Genomic DNA, 21,856 nt, shown 5'->3' on the forward strand with positions numbered 1-21,856 from the left:
AGCTAGATGAAGTTTGGCACCTCATTATTTCTAAAACCAAATTTATCATATTCCTTCTTAAATCGGTTACGTTTCCTATAGTCTCTACTTTTACTAACGCCCTACCCACTTCCCAGACCTCCAGGCTCAAAACTCCCAAACTCATTTTTGATGCTTTCTCTATGTGATCTCTTTATGATGTAACAAAAGTCTAAGTGTCAGAGCTGACAGGTGACTAGTAGACTTAACACTTCCATTTACAGAGACCGGTATTTCTAAAACTTAAATTCCAGGTTTCTGTGGTGGCTTAGTGGCTAAGAATCCACCTGCCAAAGCAGGAGATATGGGTCCAGCCCTTGATCCCAGGAAAATCCCACAGGCTGTTGAGCAACTAATCCCATGTGCCACAACTCTTCAGTCTGTGCTCGAGCCTGGGAGCTGCAACTGCTGAGCCCATGTGTTGCAACCACTGAAGCTCAGGCACCCTGGAGCCCATACTGAGCAACAAGAGAAGCCGCCTCCCTCGCACCACGACTGGAGAGTAGCCACTGCACACTGCAACTAGATAAAAGCCTGCGTACCAACAAAGACCCAACACGGCCAGAAATATTAGATAAAATTATATATAAAAAGTTTAAGCTCTAAAAGGCAACAACATGCAAGCACTCTTCTAGGAACTTGGAATACCAGAGTAAACAATACAGAAAAACATCTCTGTCCTGGTAGACTTAACAGTCAGTGTAGAGAAATAGGCCCTCTCCCCCCAACTCAAGGAAGATAACCAGAAATCAATCAATGTATCTAGACTAGGTCATGATTTATACAAGTTCCACTTCCTATAGCCTATATGGAACAAGTACTTAAGAAATGAGCACTGCATTTGTTCCTGCAGCTGAAAACACAAAGCTGCCTTGATCCTCTTTAGAGGCAATTCAACGGGAGGAATAGTCCTAAGCCACCCTCTCAGCTTCTGGGGCACCTGCTTCCTCCTTTCTGTCATACTCTGTGGTACTGTGCCAATCTTCTCTCTTTCTGAAAATGTGAAAAGATACTTATTTGTTCTCATTACTGAATATAATTGGCTTCTTTATTTTTAAAACGTCAGAGCCTCTACCTTGAACTGGAAAGAAGCTAAAAAGCAGAATTCTTATCCCATACTCTTCTATTCTCCATCACTTTTAACTAGCAGAGTGCCTTGCATGTAGTTGATAACTAACAGTTCAATGAACTATTTCCACTTTTATTTCCTTAACATGATAGTCAACAGGTTTCTCCCCCACCCCTTTTTGTTCAATGGCCCTACATAGTTGGAAGGACACTCCTTACACCATCAACTTATAGGCAGTTCCTCTGATGTGTCTTCCCTTTCTTAAGCAGCATAAATGAAAATTTGAAACTCCAGTATTCTAAATTTCCATGCAACAGCACCTATACACGCATTATAATTATATAATCTGATTTACTTCATTTCATATAATTTCATTACAAAGTTATATCAGACTTCAATAAATTTTATTTTAGTGAAATGTTTCAAATTTCATTCTACATGGTTGATCAGGATCAGATTAGAAAGAAATTAACATCTGACTTTATAAAAATTTAAATGTAATTTTTCCTGGGCTCCTCAGATTCCCTAACCCTCTGAGTAAAAGCCACCAGCCCAAGGTCAGAACACAATCAATGTGGTAACAAGAGTTCTGTTAAGCTGACCTACTTAACAGCAATGACCTAAGAGTGAATCAGGCATTAAAAGTGTTTCCGAAAACGAGTGGTCTTTTCTACACAGATCTTACAAGAAGAAACAAAGACATGATATTATAAACAATGTGTCAACATCTTCCTGGAAACCAAAGGCAAAGGATCAAACAAACAAAAATTATTTTTGTAAGCCAAATTTTGAGGAATGATTCCACTTAGGTGACATTTCTAGAATGATAATTCAAACTAGAACATCAGAATCTTTGCAACCTTAGTGTTCATCAGGCTACTTTCTTCAGAGGAGGAGATGGTTGGATGGCATCACCAACTCCATGCACACGAGTCTGAGCAAACGCCAGGAGACGGTGGGGGATAGAGGAGCCTGGCGCGCTGCAGTCCACGGGGTTGCAGAGAGTCAGACGTGACAGAGCGACTAAACAACAAATCTAAACGTCACAAATGCTTTCAGGTTTGACGTTTCAAAAGGAAATTCAGCTATTTTATAGGATTTTTGTTGTTGCTGTTCTTGTTCTTAAAGAAATTTTCACTGTTATTCCCACTTGATAAGAAACTTAGCGTAATTCTCATTTTAAGAGGTTTAAAAAAAGGTAACTAGGCTACAGTTTCACTCTCACAATATCAGAGTTAAATGGGAGGCAGTGGGCAAAAAGCCTGTAGCTAAGCAAGGGCGAAAAATAATGGTTCATTAACACCTGCCTGCCCCATCTAATTCCAAAGAAATCATTATCATAGAGAGTACAAAGACAAGTACTGAAGGATGTTAAAATGCCAATTAATTTACTTTCAGAATAGAATGAATTCAAATTCGTTAGAATACTATCTTCCTAACTTCTATTTGAAGTTTTGTGAGCATGTTATCAAATGCTCAGTAGAGGTACACTATATTAATGAAATAAATATTCATCTAGTCAAAAAATATATTAGAAATACTAAAAAAAAGAAAACATTTTACTTAAGACACTCAGCTTTTTCTAGAGGCATCTATAAGAGAGCACACTAGTAAACGAGATATGGTTAAAAAAGTAATTTTCAAAGAGTTTACTAGACCTGTACTAGGGTTCAACATGACTGTATGAAACCAGCTTTCTAACATATTCTAAAAGCTACAGAAATATAATTAATATTCCAACTGATGACCCAAAGGCCCAGTGACTTTCTCAGTGACTTTCAACAAAGAGAAACCAAAATGGATTCTCTATTAGATCTCTGAGTGATCTAATATTCACTTAGACTTAACAGCACTCTATTCTTTGAGTATCCCAGTCTTTTAAGATGTTACTGCAAATGATACTGGAAAAGTGTTAAATTCCTTACCATGAGATACCTGGTTTTCTTTCATTTCCTGGTGGCTCAGAAAATAAAGAATCTGCATGTAATGCAGTAAACCCGGGATCAATCCCTGGGTCAGGAAGATCCCCTAGAGAAGGGAATGGCAGCCCACTTCTGTATTCTTGCCTGGAGAATTCCATGGACAGAGGAGACTGGCAGGCTATAGTCAATGGGGTAGCAAAGAGTCAGACATGACTGAGTGACTTCACTCTCAATGTTCAGACTACCAGCCCTTTGCTGCAAAACTCCTATATATCATATCCTAGCTCTCCCCTCCCCTCCTCAGAGCAGTTCTTAGAGTTACTTAAGATACTGCCTCCAGGCTTGACGTCCTGAAAATTCCCACTCAATATAACAAAACTTTCAACTTTTAGATTGTGAATATATTTTTCAGTCAACAAAATCCCAACCATTCCAAAAGTCTCCTGCCTCTTGTTTTGGGTAGAGCAAGCTCAGTTTACACTATATTCTCTTCCCTACTACAGTAGCTATTAAAATCTTTCTTTACTGCCAGAAAAGAGAAAAAAGAGTACCAAAACAAATGTGTAATGCTGATTTATCCCAATTGTAACTAAACAAGGGATTTCCTAAACTAAAATTAAAAAAAAAAAAAGGAGGAACTGGAAATTATTTATGTAATAAAGGCATGTAACTTCTCTCATTCTACAAACCTCTCTTTTCCAGACTTTAGTACCCCCAAAAAATAAAAGAGATGACTGTTGTAGTTACTCAATTTTTTTTTCCTTGTTAGGACCTCAGTATTTTCAAAAATTTGAAAAAGAAAACTAAAACTGATTATCTGAAATGTTTTGAAAAGACCTGCATTAACAATTAGCATAAAGGAGAACTGACTCAGATATGACATCTATTACTCCTGACTTTTAACCACGTATGTTTTATCATTTCAAGATATGTTTGTCTGATTCTTTTTCTGTTATCATCACCTGTATCTGCATTTCTGAAGTGATGACAACTAAAATATCAGACTGCTTATTATAACAAGTAATATTATTCTTTCATTTCATCAGCAGTGCCTGGCTGTAAAACACATCTGCACCACTTGCGATTCTGCCCTTTCTCCCCAGTGTCACACACTTCCTTACATGAAAAAAGAAAGGCTGGACAAGCAGAGGAGCTTTCCAACAGTCAGAAGGTATGCCACGCCAAGTAAAATAGTTCTCTGAGTAGTGCCCATAACAGCTGTCTTCTTCCCTCTGCTTGCCATGACCTCTCAGCTTTTACAGATCAGATGTTTAGTTAGCATAGAGCTCCATGAACTGTGTTACAGTGAAAAGTTCAACACAGTGGAATTAGAGACTAGTACTATCTGCTGCCAGTGGTACATTTTAAAACCTCATTTTGGAAATCCTGATTTGCCAGGTAGAAACCTATCAAAAAGGATAACTTGACCCCTCCCCTTCCCTCAAGTTGCATACCCAATTAAATTGTATCTTCTGTCTTTCAAGTCCTTTAGTTTCTCTTCATCTCCACTACCCATCATCTCTCAACTGTCGACTTTTGATAGTTGTGGCCCCACCTTAGACTTGTCTCCCTTCCATCTGGTCTCAAAAGTATCTCTTTAAATGCTAATCAAGTTACTTCTAATTCTCTTTATGCCTACCCAATACCCTTAGACCAAAACCCAAATTTAATAACAAAACTTTTAGGTCCTTCACAATTCCCCTCCTGTCTGCCTGTCAGCCTCATTTCTCAAAACACAATAGCTTGACAGAACTGCATTTAATTCCTCAATCTGTCTCCCTCTCCTCCACAATCTTACACACAGTTCTCTCTGCCTGGTACACTCCTCTCTTAACCCCTTCTACCTTCTTCAAATGCTAAGTCCTACTGATTCTTCACTTTGAAAACATGTGAAAAAATAAAATATAAATAATATTTTTTTCAGGAAACTTGAACTTGCTAAATCCAAGTTAGGTGCTTTTCCTACATATTCTCATAGCACCCTGTACTTTCTCCACTTATCATACCACCTGTTTATTATCTCTTCCCATTAACTGAAAGCTCTAGACACTGTATCTGTTATTCTCTCCTTTAGTCAGAGAACCTACTAGCACAGTGCCAAGCACCTGTTAGACATTTATATATATTTGCTGTATAATGAATAGGCAAGAAACTGGAAGTGGTAGGTCTAGGCTTCTCAACCGTATTTATTACCAGTGATTCACTTGCACCCCTAGGAAATTTTCCAAATCACATACAAGCCAAGAACAGATTGAAAATACAGACTTCACGATATCTGAATATTATTCTTAATCTCTTAAGTGAGGAAAGTCTATCAAATAGGTGGCATTATCCTTCTGATGAGTAAATTAACTGAAGAGACAGAATAAAATTAGATAAACCCCATTTCACAATGCATTCTTTTGGCTACATCTCTATACTTCACTTTTCAGAGAAGTACTGTCAATACTAATACTAGTCAAGCTTCTTAATTTGCCAAAGCAATAGAAGATTGTACTATTTAGTACTTCTTTAGCCCTAGACTCTATGCTAAATACTTTTTTAAAAAGTTCTCACAAAACCATGAATAAAGCTATCATTAATATCCCCGTGTTATGATGAATAATCTAAGGCATGAAATTTGAAATTATGCTGCTAACCACAAATAAATCAACTTGGTAACCTATATATCTGACCTATAATATATATATAATAATTCTGAAAAGATAAGGAGTTCAAATAGAGACTCCAAAGGGCATATGTGAAATAGTGATTTAGGATTTTTCTATAGGTCAAAAAGGCAAGAAGTGTTCGTATACCAGATAGCAATCTACTTATTTTGTAAATGTATTTCCTGAAAACTATTTGATGATACACCCTTAGTATTGGTTGAGGAAAAGTTTTTAAATGCCATGTAAGATCTTTGTCACTCAGTCGTGTCCAACTCTTGGCAACCCCATGGACAGTCCATGGAATTCTCCAGGCCAGAATACTGGAGTGGGTAGCTGTTCCCTTCTCCAGGGGATCTCCCCAACCCAGGGATCAAACCCAGGTCTCCCACACCTTGCAAAGCCAGTGACTGAAACTTTGTCCAATAGGTGGTTTAACAACCATGAAACAAAGAACCTCAAGGCAAATTCTTCTCATACTGTGTATTAGTAAAAAGATCTTTCTCTTTATATCTTCCCTTATCAAATGATGAGAATGAAAACAACACACTGCTTTCCCTTCTTCTTTCATTCAAAGTAAAATATAGTATTCAATTATTAGAATAATCATATTAGCTCAGGTTAAGATACCTTTACTTCCTCTCACTATTATTAATTTTTAGACTACCACTTCATTAGTCCAATTATGCCAGTGTCGTAACTTTTCAAATTTTAAATTATACATAACAACATTTTGCGATGCAGCAAGATTCATGCATGATCTTACTATGCTGCTAGCAAATTTTCCATGACAGTAAAACTACCTTAAACAGTAAAACTACCTTAATGTTCATCACATCAAGTTAATTCAGGAAGTAACTGAAAAATAGTGTAAAAATTTTTACTCATTTACGGATTTACCAGAATAGTAAAGTGATCACTTACTAAATATTATAATGAAGTCAGACGCAATCTTTATAAGGCAGAAAAGTTTTAGAAAGACGAGAAATAAGCAGATTTAAAATATATCTTTGAGAATATGTGAAAAAATAGAATAAAATACTGGAATGATTAGCCAACAATGAAACTCATTCACCCTTTGACAGTACAAAGAGATCCCATGAGCCATCTTTGGGAATTCCACAAAGTAGAAAAGAAAGAACTATTGATAAATTTGCAGCATTGGTACAGAAGTAGTAGGAAAGCTTTCTAACAGTATCTTGTTATAGATTTCCCTGAACCCTGAGCAAGACACGTGCTATAAAAACATACAACACTTAGAAACACGTAAATGTATACAGATACATACACAATCCAGTTGTGTTTATGCAAATTAAACATAAATTCCTCAATTAACTTTTCCAATGATATGAATTTAGATCACAAAAAAGTTTTACCTCTCAGGCTCCCTTGCCTCTGAATCCCTCACTCCAAAATTTGACAGCACTATTCAAATTCTTCTGTTAATACATAACTGAAAGTTCCACAGACTACAAAATTCTATAAAAGTTGGTTTCACAATTTAAACTACCTCTAAAAGCTAAAGGTGGGAAAAACATGATAACTCATAAGATTTAATTAAGAATTGGCTTTTTCAGAGTTCAAATCAAGACAGAATAAAACCAAGCATGGATTCAGATTAATATATATGAAGAAAAATATAAATTTGGTAAAATATAACAAAAAATTGTTCAAGTCGAAGTATGTGGAGGAAAAAAATCAAAAATAGGTTTTAGACTGAAATGGATTGAGAGAACACTTCTCATCTCAATTACTTTAAGCCAGCATTCAAATTATCTTAAACTGACATTTTTAAAAGAAATAAGAGACTCAGTAATCTCTTCCTATTTTTATAATACATATAAAAGATTAAAATTTAGGGGGGCATTTAAGGGAAGAATATAGTAGTTATCTCTAAATGTATAGAAAAGGGGGGGAAAGGAACACATCAAAAGACTAAGGGACAACTTTAAACTTTTATAAATATTCAGAAAATAGAGGGAAATGTTTTATAGATACCTGTCCTTGAAATGATTTTCTCCATGTTTTACTTTATCCAAATAAAACAAAATATGTCATTGTAAAACTGGGGTCATGTTTATTTGACCAATTAATCAGAAAATACATTCTAAGGACTGAGAATGAAAATGTTAAATAACTGCTTAAATAAGTTTAAAGGAAGCAAAATAATGAAAGGATAAGATATAAAAATGTTCTATTACTTAAAGCATTAAAAAAGACTGAGCTTATTACTGGACAAAAAAGTTTAACAGATAGTTCAATAATATATTTTGTTTTTCTAACTTGTTCTCAGTACAACTTACTTAAATACTGTTGCATGTGCTTGCAAAAATGAACAAAGGCAAAATCTTAGTATCCCTTAGGTGGTCTTGCTAGACCATGTTAATTTTTCTTTTTTGGTTAAATTCAAAGGAATAGAATTATGGAGAGTTCAGCAACAAGTTGTTCATTAGGATAAGAAATCATGCCATGAGTTCCAAAAAGGGTTAGTTGTATAAATCTGGGAAATAATCACTCATGCAAAAATCAGAAAATACCTGTACCGAGCCACCATGTCTGTCTGCTGCAAGGTGAGCTCTCAAATGATGGGGATTTGCCTGCTGGGAGTCCCAAGCTGCCCTGTGGTCTGTCGACTGCCATTTATTTAATGCATGTGGCATGCATGGAAGAAGAGAAACCCAAAATGTTAAACATCGCATCCTAATAATATAGAAAACAAATGTATAAAAGGAAAATTTTTAAACCCTTACTATTCTGAGTCACAGATGCAGTTATCTTTGCATAGTGAATGTGGAGAGATTTCAATGAAATTGGTATAATTATATAATGATCAACCACAAAAATAAAATAGCACCACAGAATTTTAGAAGTGAAAGGACTTTAGATATCATAGACTCCACTCTCTAATTTTATAAATAAAGTTAACAAAAACTAGAGAGGTAAAAATAACGTGGTCAAGAAAACACTCCATAAACTATGAAATGTTCTAAAAAGCTATCCACTATATTTTCTTACAGTAGAGGTCCCCACTGGTTTTTTGATAAGAAAACTACTTCCAACAACGTTTAAAAAAAAGACATTACTTAAATAGCCACACTTAAGGTCTCAGAAAACTTAAAAAATTTTCTCTTCTTGCTTAGTACACTGTTTCTGACTGTGAGGATAATACAAGAAAACAGAAAAGTTCCTTGAAAAATAAGAACTGCTATACAGAATACCAAATAGATATGAAAAACAAATTTTTTAAGTGACAATCTTTCATATATGAATCCCTTTGCTTCCTTCATCTTTTTTTTTCATCTGGTTCAAATTAAGAGACCTATTTCCATGAAACAGGCTGATAATTCTTGAAGATTTTAGATGACCTGGCCAGCCTGTATGGCAATAACCACAAACTAAATAATAATCTACTAAAAGAATTGAGTAACGGCTTAATAGGGAGCAACTTCTATGTTTCAGGAAAATGTGGACAGTACCACTATGGGGGAAGGAATACAATATTTAAGTTTCTATCACACGTTTGGTTCTGCATTGGCTGCTTTATATGTGTTATCTCATTTTTGAGACAGAAAGTATTATGCTCATTTTACTGATGAAGACACTAAGACTTTAAATACTTCTTTCACATCACAAAGTAGCAAACAGTACACCTGGGATTCAAACTGAGAGCCTACTATTTTCCCAATATTACTACCTAGCTCATTACCACAATTACAGGAGCCTGGTAGGCTGCAGTCCATGGGGTCGCTAAGAGTTGGACATGACTGAGCGACTTCACTTTCACTTTCCACTTTCATGCATTGAAGGAGGAAATGGCAACCCACTCCAGTTTTCTTGCCTGGAGAATCCCAGGGATGGGGGAGCCTGGTGGGCTGCCGTCTATGGGGTCGCACAGAGTCGGACACGACTGAAGCGACTTAGCAGCAGCAGCAGCAGCTAAAGACTTCAGGGCTCTTTTCTTTCTTTTTCAACTAAAGTAAGGAAAATCTTGCCACAAAGTGTCAAGTACACTGGGCTATATGCAGACTAAGAATATCAGTGGCCAGAGTAACCTTTTAGGAGAAGAGATGTTAAAATCAAGTAAACACAGAGAATAAATGTTCTGGCACTAAGCTTCCTAAATTAAATTGTACGATACAAAACTACATACTCTGTGGCATAAAATATGTCATCAAAACAATTATGACAATTCTAATGTCCCTTCACTAAATGCTCCAAATTTATCACCAGAATTCAGTTGACTTGTAGGTTAAAGTGAAATAAATTAGATAAGACCATGGGACAGCAGGCAACATCTGGGAATCATGGACCTTTTAAGAAGACACCAAAAGCTATGCAACCTCTCCTCAGAATAAACATTCGCATCCACCCAACATTGCCTGTAAAATTTCAAGATCCCCTGAACTTCAACCATTGACTCTAAGTTAAAACTGTTTATCTGGGGATATTACAAAGGTTTCAGACATTTAAAGAATTAACCTTGGGGATTATGAACTGTTGATTTATCACACAACTTAAGCTGTTTACTGCAACACAGATAAGTTAAGAAATTTTTTTTCTAGATATACAATGTTTCTATCATGATAAGAAACATATTTACATATCTAGGTTGCAAATTCAATATATAGGCTATCTTAAAGGATTTCCTGAAAAAAAAAAAAATTTGACTCCCTACATTTATTGCAAGAAGGACTACATCAATGAAATACAGTTCCCACCCTCAGTGAGCTAGCAAAGAGCTAGCAAGACATATCTGAAACAGGTAGAAAGTTAAAACTTTAAAATATTTAAATTTATTTCAAGAATAATTTAATTCAACAATAAAAGAACAGTTTCATTTATTACAATACCTAATAGCTCAAGTAGAGATCCTCGCAGAACATGAATTACTGGTCTTGTTCCACATACATTTGAGAAATTAACTGGTTTATAAAACACATACTCAAAGTCTTCACTTCTCCCATTTCTTTCTATATACAGCATCTTATCAGAGTACTCAAGCTATCAATGTCTCTTAATTTATACTGGATGTAATTTATATATAAGACCCTTTACTGCCCAGTTTTTCTAAGGCAAAATTATAAAACTAATCTTTTTTAAACTGTGTATACTTCAAAGCAGAAAACTATAAATACTTCCTAAATGTAGCATTTTATTTGACTATGATTTTTAGTAAGTGTGTTTCTTCTTTGATGTCTTTTTTTAACGCTCAGCTCAACCCTGATGGAATACAAAACAGAGAGCACACTACCCCTCTCCAAAAAGGGTTATAACCGAAAGTTCTAAAGATACCATTTAATTCAATGTAACAGCAAAAATTCTCTGTCAAAAATGGATTCAGTAAGGTTTCTTTATATAAAAAAGACGAGTGAAAATGTTGCTCAAAAATTCAACAGCTTCCAATTTATCTTACCCAGAAAATACAACTCTTCAATGAATCTTCTATATCTTGTCTTGAACCTGCTCTCTGCTCCAAATCAACTGCTTATTTCTCCTCAAACATATTCCACATTTTTAAACTTTTGGCTTCTAATTTTTTAATGCTCACTCTCTCCAAAATTCTTATTCCTTAGGCTGCCTTTAAGAATTCCATTCATTCTTCATGCTCATCTCAAAAACCACGTTTGCATATAAATCCTACATATTCCAATGATCCTCTATGTCACTTTATTAATGTATCTCCCATGGTACAGTTTATTCTGCATTGTTATGTAGTTATTTGTGAATTTATTGTAATAATGATAACAAGGACACCAGCCACAAGAGTTGAGACTTAATGAATGCTTACTATATGCTAGGAATTAACATGCATTATTTCTATTTTATAGATGAGAACTGAGGCTTTGAGTGAATGAGTAACCTGCCATATCCAGGTCTGATTGATTCCAGAGGTTCAGTGAGCTCTTAGCCACTCATTACAAAGTCATTTCTCACTGGTTGTATGTTTTTCCTTACTTCTGCATTTCTGCAATGTGGAGAGCAGTAGCTTTCAAACAACAGAACTCAGTAAATAATTTATTACACTAAACTGGACTACAGTTAGAAAGAACAACTACTATTACAATTCATTCCAACAGGGTATCCAAATACTTCCATTATAACAGAACAATATTCTCAAAGTTTATACTAACACCATTAATCAGGATTTGTGATTAAACAATATTAATGTGAACATTAGGGGAAATAGCCTATGCATTGAAAATATGTGCATTTTTATCCTTAATATGCCTGTATATGGTCTGTTTTATAGAAGAAAAGGATATGTATTTCAATCATTCAATATGTATATATACGTACGTATACACACATGTGCAAACACATGCACAACTTATAAAGCTGTCATCTGGGCATGATAAAACACCAAATGCATTGATAAACAGTGAGAAGGTAATACAGAAATAAATCAAGACAGTTCATATCTAAAAGGACAGCAAACCTGATTTTTGGATTGTATCTTATCTCTGTGTGGATGTGCTTCTCTGTTTGATGACAGAGCAGGATCTTGTTGAACTGCACCCACTGGAGTAGGCTGTGACACAATAACAATTAGCATCAATGCATTCTACTTCAGAAGTCTTATTTTAAATTATTTAGAACCTTAACATAATAAAAAAATAATAAGATACTATTACATGAAGCCTTAATTAAGAAAAGGTATCTTCCCTAAAATATGTCGTTAAATATACCAAATTAAAGCAAGAAATTATAACTACTATTTAAAGCAGCTTAAAAATATTTCAGTAGTTTATAAAGTATTTATTTTCATATCAACAAAAGACCTTTTAATGTTACCATTACGTTTTAGGTTAATTCTTACAAAAAAAACAAAATGTATTTGTTTATGTCTCTCATTTCCAAAGCCAACATATAAACAGAAAAAAGTACTTTATGAAAATTAAGGGAATAATTTTTTAAATAAGCTAATAAAATTGGTTACTGTCAATATTTTAACTCAGAAGAGACTTTTATAAAATTTAAATGTTCAAATATAATTCAAAATTTCATAATAAATGCATTAATCAAAGTATATTCAGGTTTGCATTTTAGATACAATATATATTCAAATCACTTTGGAGCTAAGGAAAATACAGATTAAACATTTAAGTAAGTCAACTGTTTAAAAGTACTTGAATCTGAAAGCTTGGTAGTTCCAAATATGGACAAAATTTGGTATCAGTGAACTGAAATTAAAGTAAATTTTGTAAGGCGTTCTTATTCTTTAAAAAGAAGACTGGTGAGAATAAATATTTGATTTCTTTTAAGTCATCTCTTCAAAAAAAGAACTTAATGTTGTGTTCATTTAAATAATGACACTCATCCCATAGTTATGATCAAGACAAATTTTGGGGGCAGTTTTTATAGATAAAGAAACCTAAACTTGCTCTGATACCTAAGTATCAGTCTATTGCAAAATAACCTAACACTGCTAGAATAATTAAAGTATATTCTAAAATTATGAATATCTTGAGCAATGACTGAAGAGAAAACTAGCTGATCTTTTAAAGTAATCACTAGAATACTGTATTTTTAAAAAGTATGTTTGATATTAAGAACTAAATCAAAAGTAAAACATTCAAAATAACCCATTACTCTAAAAAGCAGACTCCAAATTCTCCATTTTTACAAAACTCAAAGAATGAATCCTTTAAAAATTATTTACTCTCAATCCTAAAATGTATATGGAACCACAAAAGACCCTGTCAAACAATCTTGAGAAAAAAGAACAAATCTGGAGATATAACACTCCCTGACTTCAGACTATACTACAAAGTTACAGTAATCAAATCAGCACAGTACTGGCTTAACAACAGACACACATGTCAACAGAAAAGAGAGTTCAGAAATAAACCCACAGATATATGGTCAATTAACCTAATTAATCTATGACAGAAGAAGCAAGAGTATACAAACAAGAAAAGATAGTCTCTTCAGTAAGTGGTGCTGAAAAACTGGACAGCTGTGTGCAAAAGAATGAGATCAGAATATCCTAACATTATATACAAAAATATCCTCAAAACAGATTAAAGACCTTTATGCATGAAACCACAAAATTCCTGGAAGAAAGCATAAGTGAACACTCTGACTTAAATTGTAGCAATATTTTTTTGGGTCTCTTACAGTAGAAGAAACAAAAGCAAAAATAAACAAATGGGACCTAATTAAACTTTAAAGCTTTGGCATAGCAAAGAAAACCATCAACAAAATGAAAACACAACCTATTGAATATATCTGCAAATGAAATGACTGAAAAGAGGTTAATAGTCAACATTTATGAACAGCTCATACAGTACCAAAAAAAACAAACAACAAATAAGCAGATCTGGATAGATAGTTTTCCAAAGAAAACATACAGATGCCTAAGAGATACAGGAAAAAATGTTCAACATTACTAAGCATCAGAGACATTAAAATCAAAACCATAATGAGACATCATTTCACACTTGTCAGAATGGCCATTATTAAAAGACACAAAATAACAATTGTTGGTGAGGATATGGATAAAACCCTTGTGCACTATTGGTGGAAATTTAAATGAGTACAGCCACTGTGGTAAACATTATGAAGATTCCTCAAAAAACCAGAAGTATAACTACCATATGATCCAGCATTACACTGCTGGGTATATACCCCAAGAAAACAAAAAAACTAATTCAAAAGGTTTATGCACATCAATGTTCAAAATAGCATTATATACAACAGCCAAGATATGGAAGCAACCTAAGTGCCCAGCAGCAGATGAATGGACAAAGAAGATGTGGAGAGGAGCTTCCCTGGTCACTGAGCAGTAAAGAATCCGCCTGCTAATGCAGGAGACATGGGTTCAATCCCTGATCCAGAAGATCCCACATGCCTTGGGACAACTAAACCTGAGTGCTACAACTACTGAGTCTGTGCTCTACAGCCCATGTGTCACAACTGAGGCCCACAAGCCCTAGAGCCCAAGCTCCACAACAAGAAAAACCACTGCAATGAAAAGCCAGCACACTGCAGCTAGAGACAGCCCCTGCTCTCCGCAAGTAGAGAAAAGCCTGTGTAGCAATGAAGAGCCAGCACAGCCAAAAGTAAGAAGATAAAACATAAACATCTTAAAAAGAAACGTTACAGAAGAACTACGGACGGAAGTTCGTGACACTATACAGGAGGCAAAGATCAACACCACCCCAAGAAAAAGAGATTAAAAATAAAACGGTTGGCTGAGGAAGCCTTACGAATAGTTGTGAAAAGAAGAGAAGAGAAAGGCAAAGAAGAAAAGGAAAGATATACATACCCATTTGAATGCAGAGTTCCAAAGAACAGCAAGGAGAGATAAGAAAGCCTTCCTCAGTGATCAATGCAAAGAAACAGAGGAAAACAATAGAATGGGAAAGACTAGAGATCTCTTCAAGAAACTCAGAGATACCAAGGAAACATTTCATGCAAACATGGGCACAACAAAGGACAGAAATGGTACAGACCTAACAGAAGCAGAAGATATTAAGAAAAGATAGCAAGAATACACAGAAGAACTATATAAAAAAAGATCTTGTTGATCCAGATAATCATGATGGTATGATCACTCACCTAGACCAAGACATCCTGGAATGCGAAGTCAAGTGGGCCTTAGGAAGCATCACTACGAACAAAGCTAGTGGAGGTGATGGAATTCCAGCTGAGCTATTTCAAATCCTAAAAGATGAAGCTGTGAAAGTGCTGGACTCACTATGCCAGCAAATTTGGAAAACTCAGCAGTGGCCACAGGACTGGAAAAGGTCAGTTTTCATTCCAATCCCAAAGAAAGGCAATGCCAAAGAATGCTCAAACTACCACACAATTGCACTCATCTAACACACTAGCAAAGTAATGTACAAAAATTCTCCAAGCCAGGCTTCAACAGTATGTGAACCGTGAACTTCCAGATGTTCAAGCTGGATTTAGAAAAGGCAGAGGAATCAGAGAATAAATTGCCAAAATCCATTGCATCATAGAAAAAGCAAGAGAGTTCCAGAAAAACATCTATTTCTGCTTTATTGACTATGCCAAAGCCTTTAATTGTGTGGATCACAACAAACTGTGAAAAATTCTGAAAGAGATGGGAATACCAGACCACCTGATCTGCCTCCTGAGAAATCTGTATGCAAGTCAGGAAGCAACAGTTAGAAGTGGACATGCAACAACAGACTGGTTCCAAATCGGGAAAGGAGTACGTCAGGGTGTATACTGTCACCCTACTTATTTAACTTATATGCAGAGTACATCATGAGAAACGCTTGGCTCGATGAAGCACAAGCTGAAATCAAGACTGCTGGGAGAAACAGTAATAACCTCAGATATGCAGATGACACCACCCTTATGGCAGAAAGTGAAGAACTAAAAAGTCTCTTGTTGAAAAATGAAAGAGGAGAGTGAAAAAGTTGGCTTAAAGCTCAACATTCAGAAAACCATGGCATCTGGTCCCATCACTTCATGGCAAACAGATGGGAAACAGTGGAAACAGTGACAGACTTCCTTTTTTGGGCCTCCAAAATCACTGCAGATGGAGACTGCAGCCATGAAATTAAAAGACACTTACTCCTTGGAAGAGAAGTTATGACCAACCTAGACAGCATATTAAAAAGCAGAGACATGACTTTGCCAACAAAGGTCCGTCTAGTCAAAGCTATGGTTTTTCCAGTAGTCATGTATGATGTGAGAGCTGGACCATAAAGAAAGCTGAGCACCAAAGAATTGATGCTTTTGAACTGTGGTGTTGGAGAAGACACTTGAGAGTCCCCTGGACTATCAGGAGATCCAACCAGTCCACCCTAAAGGAAATCAGCCCTGAATATTCATTGGAAGGACTGATGCTGAAGCTGAAACTCCAATACTCTGGTCACCTGATACAAAGAACTGACTCATCTGAAAAGACCCTGAGGCTGGGAAAAATTGAAGGTAGGAGGAGAAGAGGATGACAGAGGATGAGATGGTTGGATGGCATCACCGACTCAACGGACATAAGTCTGAGTAAACTCCAAGAGTTGGTGATAGACAGGGAAGCCTGGCATGCTGTGGTCCCTGGGGTCGCAAAGAGTCGGACATGACTGAGCGACTGAACTAGACTGTATGATAAACTATTATTCAGCCATAAAAAAGAATGGAATTCTGCCCTTTGCAACAATGTGACTGGAACTATAGAGTATTATGCTTAGGAGAAATATACTCTTGTTATCATTAACATGTGGAGTCTTAAAAATCAAACAAATGAATATAACAAAAAAGGAACTGACTTGGAAATATAGAGAACAATCTTGTGGTTACCAGTGAGGAGAAAAAACAGAGGAGGGGCAAGACAAGAGTAGGGGATTAGGAGACATAAACTGCCATCTATGAAATAAATTAGCGAAAAGGATACACTGTACAGCATAGAAAAATATAGATATTATTCGGTAATAAAATGGAGCATAATCTATAAAAATATTAAATCACTATGATGTTCACCTAAAACTTATACTGTAAATCAACTATACTTCAAAATAAAAATTCATTTGTTCTCATTTCTTCAAATAAAGGATCTCTACTATGAAAAAGGAAGCTAAGTACTACAAATAATCTTTTGTTTTTCTTATACAGCCTGTAGTACTCACCAACTGTTTACCAATCCAGTCATATTCATAATCAAACATATATCCTTTTCGATCAAACAAGTCAGTAAAAAGTTTTCTTAGGTAGTCATAATCTGGTTTTTCAAAAAAATCTAGCCTTCTTACATAACGAAGATACGTTGCCATTTCTTCTAGAAGGAAAATAAAAATTACTCTGATTAAACTTTTCTATATACATTTAATAATAAAATTATAAATAACAGGACAAGTATTATCAGAACACATGAAAAAGTAGCAAGATTCTACTATCAGTTAAAATATTATGAACTTAATAACAATAAAATTAAAAGGGTGAAAAGAAGGGAGGAAAGGAATCAGAGACAAAAGAAAAACCTGAGATTTAACAAGTATTATTTTTGCTTCATTTCATTAGAAAAGGCTGAAATTTTTAAAAAATAATATTTTTAATAGAAACCTTGGATAGTACTGAAGGTTGAAATAGAAATTTCAACAATGCATAATTATTTAATCACAAAACACCATACTCAGCTCATACTGTTAATACTGATGGGAGCTGATTTTTATGTGAAAGCATCTGCACTCGTTTGCTGGATTTCCTTTAGAATCTGTGACAGATACTAACTGACCAAAAGAGGATTCAAATATTTAACCTAGGCTAAATGGTATTCTACCCAACAGATCTAGCAAAATAGAGCTAAAACAGATTCAGGAGAACAGTTTAATTCTTTTATTAATTTCTGGTCATAAAAGTTACAAATATTTGGTAATACATAATTGAATGGTATTATAATTCCCAAATGCATTAGAGATATATATGTTTTAAAAGGTCATCTTTTCCAGAAGTAAAAGAAAGAAAAAGTCATAAAAATCAAAAAGCAAAATGGTGAGCAATCAGTAAAACAGTTTTAACATGTGAGTACTATAATAAGAGATGGTAGGTTATACCTAGCTGATCCAATTTATTCATGGCAGCTGTTAAGAACAGGGTAACCCATAGCCTAAGAGGCACGAAAGTAGCACCAACCCAATTACATGGTGACTCTCCCAATATTCTGCTGCGGCTGCTAAGTCACTTCAGTCATGTCCAACTCTGTGCGACCCCATGGACTGCAGCCCACCAGGCTCCTCAGTCCATGGGATTTTCCAGGCAAGAGTACTGGAGTGGGTTGCCATTGCCTTCTCTGCACTCCCAATATTCTACTTTCTAGCTAATCATCTAGTTTATTCTGGCACTCCCATATTCCTGCAGAAATGTGTACAAGCTTCTTAATGTAGAGCCAATTTGCCTATAGCTAAAATGTTTGGTACTATATAATCAAGTGATTTTTTTTTTTTAATCTTCCAGTTCTAGATGTGATAGCAAGAAAACAAAACATATAACTAAAGTTTGCTATCAATGAATTGAAAAAGCAAACTCGAAAAAGGGCTACCTGAGACTACGCTGCTGATACTTTTACAGTAATAATGCCAGCGCTGTACAAGAGAACCTGCAAACACTGAAGTGAGACACTAGGTTGATGGAAAAGTAACTGTGGTTTTGCATGGCTGAACACTGCCATTGGATATTGGAATACATTCTTAAGTAAGTACGGTTATACATCATTTTAATGCACATTCCTCACTATTTTTTTTGCTAATGACTAATTACTTGCTTTTTATTGTATACATATTTTAGACTGCAGAAATTATGTTAGGCAATAAGCCAATTCAAGTGATTTTCTTATATAAGTTCAAAATGGGTTGTAAGCAGTGGAGACAACTCGCAGCATCAACAACATATTTGGCGTTGGAAATACTAACAAAAACATACATTGTTGTGGTGGTTCAAGAAGTTTTATAAAGGAGACAAGAACCTTGAAGACGAGGAGCCCAGTGACCAGCCATCAGAAGTTGACAACAACCTATTGAGAGCATCATCGAAGCTAATCCTCCTACAACTTACATGACAAATTGCCAAAAACCTCAATGTCGACCATTCTATGGTCATTCAGCATTTGAAGCAAACTGGAAAGCTGAAAAAGCTCAATAAGTGGGTGTCTCATGAGTCAACTGCAAGTCAAAAAAATTACTGTTTTGAAGTGCTGTCTTCTCTTACTCTATAACAACAAACCATTTCTCAATCAAATTGTGACATGCGACAAAAACTGAATTTTATATGAGAACCAGAGACAACCAGCTCAGTGGCTGGACCAAGAAGAAGCTTCAAAGCACTTCTCAAAGCCAAACTTGCACCAAAAAATGCTCAGTCACTGGTTGGTGGTCTGATGCTGGCTGGTCTGTTACACTATAGCTTTCTGAACCCTGGCAAAACCATTACATCTGAGAAGTATGCTCAGCAAATGGATGTACTGAAAACTGAAATGCCTTCAGCCAGCAATAGTCAACAAAAATAGCCCAATTTTTCTCCATGACAACGCCTGACTGCACATCATACAACAAACGCTTCAAAGGGTCAACAAACTGGGCTAAGAAGTTTTGCCTCATCTGCTATATTCACCTGACCTCTTGCCAACCGATAACCACTTCTTTAAGCATCTCGATGACTTTTTTGCAGGGAAAATGCTTCCATCAGCAGGAGGCAGAAAATGCTTTCCAAGACTTCATCCAATCTGGAAGCACGGATTTTTATGCTACAGGAATAAACAAACTTCTCTCTCGTGGACAAAACTGTGTTGTCTGTAATGGTTCCTATTTTGATTAAAAAAGATGTGTCAGAGCCTAGTTACAATGATTTAAATTCACGGTCTGAAACCACAATTACTTTTGCAGCAACCTACTCTGGTGACCTCATGCGAAGAGTCGACTCATTGGAAAAGACTCTGATGCTGGGAGGGATTGGGGGCAGGAGGAGAAGGGGACGACAGAGGATGAGATGGCTGGATGGCATCACTGACTCGATGGCTGTGAGTCTGAGTAAACTCCGGGAATTGGTGATGGACAGAGAGGCCTGGCATGTTGCGATTCATGGGGTTGCAAAGAGTCAAACACGACTGAGAGACTGAACTGAACTGAACTGAATATAAGCTCCATCTTCTACCTTCAAGTTTTGTTCTCATTGACTGTTACTGCATAAATCACAACCCCCTTCATGGATCACAGCCTTGTCACGGTGGAGGGGCTTGCATAACTCAATGAAACTATGATCCATGTCATGCTAGGCCACCCAAGACGGATGGGTCATAGTGAAGAGTTCTCACAAAACGTGATCCAATGGAAAAGGAAATGCAACCCACTCCAGTATTCTTGCCTGGAGAATCCCATGAACTATATGAAAAGGGAAAGATATATGATGCTAGAAGATGAGCCCTCCAAGTCTGAAGGTGCCCAATATGCTACTGGGGAAGAGTGGAGAGCAATTAATAATAGCTCCAGAAAGAATGAAGCGGCTGGGCCAAAGCGGAAAACGATGCTCAGTTATGGTTCTGTCTGCTGGTGAAAGTAAAGCAAATGCTGTAAAGAACAATACTGTAGCTAGGACACTGAAGCAACCTAGATGTCCATCAGCAGACAAATGGATAAGGAAGTTGTGGTACATATACACAATGGAATATTACTCAGCTATGAAAAAGGACACATCTGAGTCAATCCTAAGAAGTGGATGAAACTGGAGCCTATTATATAGAGCAAAGTAAGTCAGAAAGAGAAACACCAATACAGTATATTAATGCATATATATGAAATTTAGAAAGATGGCAATGACGACCCTATATGCAAGACAGCAAAAGAGACACAGATGTAAAGAAAAAACTTTCGGACTCTGTGGGAGAAGGCGAGGGTGGGACAATTTGAGAGAACAGCATTGAAATGCGTATATTACCGTATGTAAAACAGATGACCAGTTCAAGTTTGATGCATAAAGCAAGGCACTCAAAGCTGGTACTCTGGGACAACCCAGAGAGATGGGGTGCAGGGGGAGGTGGGGCAGGGAATTCAGGATGGGGGGACACATGTACACCCATGGCTGATTCATGTCAATGTATGGCAAAAATCACCACAATATTGTAAAGTAATTAGCCTCCAATTACGTAAAAAAAAAAAAAAAGCACAATACTATATAGGAACCTGGAATATTAGGTCCATGAATCAAGGTAAACTGGACATGGTCAAGATGAGATGACAAGAGTGAATATCAACATTTTAGGAATCAGTGAACTAAAATGGACAAGATTTGGGTGAATTTAATTCAGATGGCCATTATATCAACTATATGGGCAAGAATCCCTTAGAAGAAATGAAGCAGTCCTCAAAGTCAACAAAAGAGTCCAAAATGCAGTATCTGGCTACAATCTCAAAGATGACAGAATGATCTTGGTTTATTTCCAAGGCAAACAATTCAACATCTCAATAATTAAGTCTATACTCCAACCACTGATACTGAAAAAGCTGAAGCTGACTGGTTCTATGAAGACCAACAACACCTTCTAGAACTAACACCAAAAACAGATGTCCTTTTCATAATTAGGCTCTGTGTATGTCTGCTCAGTCATGTCTGATTCTTTGCAAGTCTACCCCAAGGACTGTAGCCTGCCAGGCTCCTCTGTCCATGGTATTTCTCAGGCAAGAATACTGGAGTGGGTTGCCATTTCCTTCTCCAGGGGATCTTCCCAACCCAGGGATCAA

General features: G+C 36.1%; 1 protein-coding gene across 17 annotated transcripts in view; it reads right to left on the reverse strand.

Moving 5' to 3' along the window:
* Positions 1-21,856, reverse strand: part of CSNK1G3 (casein kinase 1 gamma 3) — a 122,632-nt gene that overhangs the window by 21,002 nt on the left and 79,774 nt on the right. For 6 of the 17 annotated variants that reach the window (XM_060415664.1, XM_042250298.2, XM_060415666.1 and 3 more), the window contains 2 exons: positions 17,258-17,406; positions 12,094-12,186 (listed from right to left, as the gene is read on the reverse strand). In XM_060415664.1, the coding sequence (XP_060271647.1) occupies positions 12,094-12,186; positions 17,258-17,406 (242 nt within the window). Of the gene's footprint in view, positions 1-8,194; positions 8,291-12,093; positions 12,187-17,257; positions 17,407-21,856 lie in introns of all 17 variants that reach the window. The other 11 variants (XM_060415667.1, XM_012178214.5, XM_060415668.1 and 8 more) reach the window with 3 other exon arrangements.

Source organism: Ovis aries, chromosome 5 (genome assembly GCF_016772045.2).
Source record: "Ovis aries strain OAR_USU_Benz2616 breed Rambouillet chromosome 5, ARS-UI_Ramb_v3.0, whole genome shotgun sequence".
Taxonomy (NCBI): Eukaryota; Metazoa; Chordata; class Mammalia; order Artiodactyla; family Bovidae; genus Ovis; species Ovis aries.